General features: G+C 35.8%; 1 protein-coding gene across 1 annotated transcript in view; it reads right to left on the bottom strand.

Annotated features, from left to right (window-relative positions):
- Nucleotides 1-1999: 1999 nt before the first annotated feature.
- Nucleotides 2000-6000, bottom strand: part of LOC145982729 (nuclear pore complex protein Nup205-like) — a gene marked incomplete at its 3' end in the record, with an annotated part of 239435 nt that continues 235434 nt past the window's right edge. The window contains exon 33 of the mRNA XM_083116091.1: nucleotides 2000-2109. Within this exon, the coding sequence (XP_082972217.1) occupies nucleotides 2000-2109 (110 nt within the window). The remainder of the gene's footprint in view (nucleotides 2110-6000) is intronic.

Below are 6000 nucleotides of genomic sequence, written 5' to 3'. Positions count from 1 at the left end.
TTCTCACGACGATAATAAAATAGATGGCATACTAAAAAAATGTTAGCATAGATTAACGCAGAATTGAATAAATTAAATTTTGATGTAACTCGTTTTTATGTAGGTCTATTGGTTAATTTTTAATTGGAGTCCAAACTCAAGTATCTATAATTTTAATCAAACAGTAGGCTTCCTGTCCATAAATATCACTTACAAAACTTATCAATCAAGGTCCTCAACCAAAAGAGCCACATAAGGTAGGAACCAATGCAAAGTTGTAGATCCATATCTTGTGTGTGTAAAAAATTACAGGGTTGAAAAATGTGTGACTTCTACCAATTTATCCGCCATCTTGTTAATTTTAAATTGCAATATTTCAGCAATCTGGGCACATATAGAAGTGATTTAGATGGCATTGGAAAGAACTTGAAGGGCTCCTTCACACAAAATATTACATGCTTACGTCAGGCTAAAAAACACTTGAAGATGATTTATTATTATTATTATTTTTTAAAAATTATATTCCATATATGCACTATTGCTTAATAACTATACAAAATTTGAAAATTGGATGCAAATGGGAACAGGAGTTATATAAGATTTAGGTTAGCTTAGGTAATGCATAATTGTTGAATTATAGGAATTTAGATATCAAAATATGTTATCATGCATTACCCAACCTACTCTAAGCTAGCATAAATCGAATTTAAACTGAACCGGAAGAAAGGTTCCTGGACTGAATTTAAACTGAACCAGAATAAAGGTTTCTGGGCCGAATTTAAATTTAACCGGAAGAAAGGTTCCTGGACCCAATTTAAACTGAACCAGAATAAAGGTTTCTGGGCCGAATTTAAATTTAACCGGAAGAAAGGTTTCTGGACTGAATTTAAATTGAAGTGAAAGAAAGGTTCCTGGACCATATTTAAATTCATCCTGAAAAAGGTTCTTTACAGCCTAGAACCCATTTACACTTGCTGATCTCCTCTTCCAGAGGGGGAACTGAACTTATTTACAATTCCTGGAAATTATCAAACATGGGATTATTAAGGATCCAGAAATCCATACATTCTAATGGGTTCTATTTGGGTCCGTAAGAGGACGGGAACCTTTTTTCTAGCACAATTTAAATTCGATCAAAGTTGCATTTTGTTTAATTGAAAAAATGTTCCTGGATGGTATTTAAATTTATACAGATAAAAGGTTCCTGGACAGTTTTTAAATTGATCTGGTAAAAAGGTTCCTGGACCAAATTTAAATTGGTTGGTTCCTGGACCGAATTGAAATACTTTACAGCTAAGAAGTTTCTTTATGGTCCAGAACACATTTACGCTTCCTGACTTTCTCTCCTGAGCCGTAATTGAATTTATTTAAAATTCCTGGACCTTTAACAAGCCTGCTCTTGATTCAATATGTGCACACAGGACTCATTTTTGTTCGCTTGATCCAAGATTCCTGGGACAGAGTATACAAACGTAAGTCACAAATGTTATTGGATATACTTATCAATGAAAAATTTTTAATTGTATAAAATTTACAACTCAAATTTACCTAATTAATTTTATGATATATCAGCTAGATTGTTCTGCAAAGGACACTAATAAAGGAAAAGAATTGAGAGAATTCTGTTTTATTTTCCACGCAGCTGTCTTTTCCTTCCTCGATAAAAATAAAAGCTAAACTGTGAAATACGTGCCTCATGGCATTTATGAATATATGTAAATTCAATGGGATTTCAATGTTTTAAGTCTATGGAGAAAAAAATCATGCATAATTCCTAGACCCAATAATTCCCAGTGAGAAATTTTTGCGGCATTGACTTACCCCCCTTAATAGTATCAAACTTTTATTCTGTGCAATTTTTCGATTGGATGCATTCTGCATGCGATATTCCATACTATCATTATAAATGGACCACCCGGTATATCAGTCTATTTTTCACCTGAAAAAATTGTCAAAAAGTGTCAAGGAACTTCTTAATAGAAAGAAAGATTCAATATGTTACTAGCATAAGTATGGTTACCTGTTGCGTTTCAATTACGGTTTTACAGAAGGCTTCATTCAGGACAGTCAACACACCTTGCTTTACTTGGCTTAATAGCTGAGGTGAAAATTTGGTCGTGCCGCCTTCAGCTGAAAGGAACAGTAAAAAAATGTTAGGTTTCATAATTTCACAGCTTACGATTACGTACAGTGTGTCCCAATATAGTGTTTACACTCATGGAACCTCAATAGCAGGAACACTAATAACAACAAGCATGAACTCCTTTTGGTGTCACATACCTTAACCCCTAAAGTGTGGAATTTGTTGAACAAGTCGCTACTGGAAAATGTAGGTTTTTTCGTCAAATTCAGTATACACCCTCCGCATTGTGCTGCTGTAGTGCGGAAGGTACATATATATACTTCATGTTTGTTTCAACTATATTCGATTTACTGTGGCGTTTTTAGTCACACAGACATTTGGCGAGATAGTTCTAGCTGTAGTAGAAACAAAAAAATAGTAGCAAGAGAGGAAAAAGAAGAAGACGAAAAGAAAGAAGAAGAACGGAAAAATTAGTTTCGCCTTCTATTTTTTTGTTTCTACTACAGCTAGAACTATCTCACCAAATGTCTGTGTGACTATATACGCCACAGTAAATTGAATGTAGTTGAAACAAACATAATGCATATATATACGCCTTCCGCACTACAGCAGCACAATGCGGAGGCCGTATATATACATACCATCCACACTTAAGGGGTTAAAGTTAAGGATGCTCAAAATGACCTCCATTGGAAGTAATACATTATGTGTAATCTGAACAGATCAATAAACAGCAGATACGGTTTCTGAGGGAAGGAAAGTGTAGGTTGTCTCAATTGCATGTCCCACATCACTCAGTGTGTCTGGCTTTGAGGCGTACACAGCATTCACCACAATTCCCCTCATGTAGTGATTTAACTGTGTTAAGGCAGGAGATCTGGATGGATATTTGACTCTTCTTACGTTTATCTAAAGCATTTCTCACCTCTGCCATTTTGTGTACACTAATGACTACTACTTTGTAGGCTGTGACGGGACTAACAACAAAAGAAGGCCTATATGCTCTCACACATGCTCAACATAGATATTGCAGCTTCAAATGCAGGAAGTCCAGTCAAGTCATCTTAAATAGTTTCTCTGTTATTAAAGTTCTAAGAGAGTAAACATTATTTTGTGACACTGTATATGTAGGTGTGCAGTATAATGTAGTTTAGACAGATTTGAAAGTGTCATCAGAATTTGGAGCTACCTCAGCACATGTAAAAATAATTTTTCATCCCTATCTTGAAATTCTTTGATGGATTTCACTCAAATGTTAAATCACAACATGCACTGGATGTATCTAGCTGCTTTGTGAATTTCAGCTTAAAATAACTACATTTGCTGCAGTTATTTTGGTCACAAAGTTAATGACTTACACATTATTTCAGTTTTTGATAAAAATGTTAAAGCTCGAGACTTGTGTTTCTTAACATATGAAAATATGGCTGTCAAATATGAGCAGAATTTAAGTCCTCGTCAGATGGGGGAAACTGGTCCTTCATCTTCAAACGTGGTGACTGATGTTTCTCAAATGTAATTCAAGACCAATTCACCGGGTTACCTCGTAACTAAAAATCTCAACTAGAAAGCTTTAAATTTATTTTATTTTCCTTACACTCTGTAAATGTATTCTATACAGTTTTGGAAACAATTGTACAGCATGGTATAGAACATGCAACATGGAGAAAAATCAATTTTTCACCCACTATCTTTAGGGCATCTGACTAACATGCGAGAAGCCCGGGTTCGATCCCCGGTGGGGGAGAACCGGGATTTTTTCCACTTGTTCAAGCAGCTCCAGCAACCACCCAGCATTGCATGAAGTGGGTACCTGGAGGAAACTCTGGGGGGTAAAGTTGAGCAGGGACATGGTGCTGATCACATCACCCCCCTTCGGCCGTGATCAAGAAACTGTGGGGCCCTAACTCCACACCCACTATACGCCTTCATGACATGGTGCAAAGCACAGGGAAGCACTTTACTTTACTTTTACCCACTATCTTCAAATGTGATTTTTTATTTCACTTGTATGCAATACCACTGCAGTCAATCAGGTTTTCTAGCTGCAGAAATAATTTTACTTAAATAATTCAAAATGTAAGGCAGTTATAATAGTCCCTAAATGGATGGCTTGTCAATCATTGCCCATTTCACACCCCACCACATGCCTTTCCAAAATCATGCACTATATTTTATTCAATACTGCACTGAACTCAAAACTCTGGCCTACACAAAGGTTTGAAATTATACTGTATCCAAAGATATCTGTTTGGTAGAGAGATATCTAGTCAACTCAACTCACTATTCCTTTCTAATTGGCAAAATGTGAAAGTATGTGCATACACTGTATTTACTTGCGTACTAGTGCACTTGCTTTTTCTTTGTAAAAATTGTGGTAGAATATGAAAGTGCATGACGACAAAGATCGCAATATGCTGACCAGAATTTATTTTATTTTAAAACAAACTAAATGTTATGTTTAAACCTTCTAGCAAGGTCTTCTTCAGACTCTGTACCAAGTACAAATGAAATAAGGTACACAAACAGGAAGATATATATATATACATAAAAATCACTCCCCTCCAGAGACAAGATTATTAGGAAATTGTTTATCTGGAACATTCCTTTCCAGGTGTTCCAGCAGGTGGACTTCTCCTGTCAACTGTTGTTTCACCTGACAGGGGACTTAGATAAACATTTCCTTTCACCTGTAAAGTGGTTGGACTCCTTATCTCATGCTTTTTTTCCTTATTCTCTCTTTCTTTATTCCTCTTCCTTATTTTCTACTCCTTTGCTTTTGTCCTTTCCACTCTTTCTAACACCTTCTTCCATTCTTTGTTTAACTTCAGTCCCCCATTCCACTTCATTGTCTTCTTCACCTTTCTTCTATATTTCCTTAGCCTAATTCCATTTTATCACTAGTACACATATTGGATTTGTGCGTTTACTAACTATTTATATTTAAAATAATATATATAAACACTTACGTGAGTGAGTATCGTATATAAGACTTTCAACGATACTCACTCATGTGTTTATATATATTATATATATTATTTTAAATTTATCACTAGTACTCTCTTCTCCCTTCCTATCTGCTTAGCCTCATCCCACTCTATGTCATGTTGTTTCAACCTGTCTTTCAGCCTCTTTTTTGTTTCTCCTATGTACACACACACTGACATTCTTTACGCTTCACTTCGTAGATAATCCCTGCCTCTTCTCTGTTTTCTTTCTTCTTGTTTGCATTCTTCGCTATTCTTAAGATGCTTCGTCCTCCTTTATCATGGAAACAAGGCTTAATGGTGTTATAAGTGCATGACTTACGGCCCCACACATTCTTGGCAATTTTGGAGGTGATGTGATCAGCATCATGCTCCGGTCACCTTTACCTGCCATGGTTGCCCCTAAGTACCCATTGATTTGAGGCTGGGTGAGCCCCAAAGCGACTTTATGTGGGAACAAGGCCGGAAAAATTCCAACCTTAGAATACCCTACCCGGGAATCGAAATATGGTCATGGGAGTCAGATGCCCTACTGACTAGACTACAGCGGCTCATTTAAAAGATGTTTTGATTTAATTACTCCATATGAGTCAAATAGTTTAATGCTACTTCCACACAATCAAAAGCATAAACACAAATTAAATTCAGACTTCCAATATAATATACTTAATTCTCCCTTGCACGTTTCATAATGTAAAACTTTACTGTGTCAATTGATTATTATTACAGATTAAACTATGGATCCGCACATAAGGAAGTAACTGATAACGAAAGTGCCGTCACACTTATTTTTTCAAAATTATAAGCTCTGTTCAACCACATTCTGAAAATATGTACTTTGTGACTTGTACTGTAATTATTTGGATTATTATAAGTTCTGCTAACCTCTTTATTTTTTAAGTTTTCTCAAACTGTTCTCGATCGTTGAGCCTCATGAGAATTTAATGGAAT

The sequence above is a fragment of the Lepisma saccharinum genome, unplaced genomic scaffold (assembly GCF_977018435.1).
Source record: "Lepisma saccharinum unplaced genomic scaffold, izLepSacc3.1 HAP1_SCAFFOLD_378, whole genome shotgun sequence".
In the NCBI taxonomy this organism is placed as follows: Eukaryota; Metazoa; Arthropoda; class Insecta; order Zygentoma; family Lepismatidae; genus Lepisma; species Lepisma saccharinum.
This window is presented reverse-complemented; position numbering and strand designations above follow the sequence as displayed.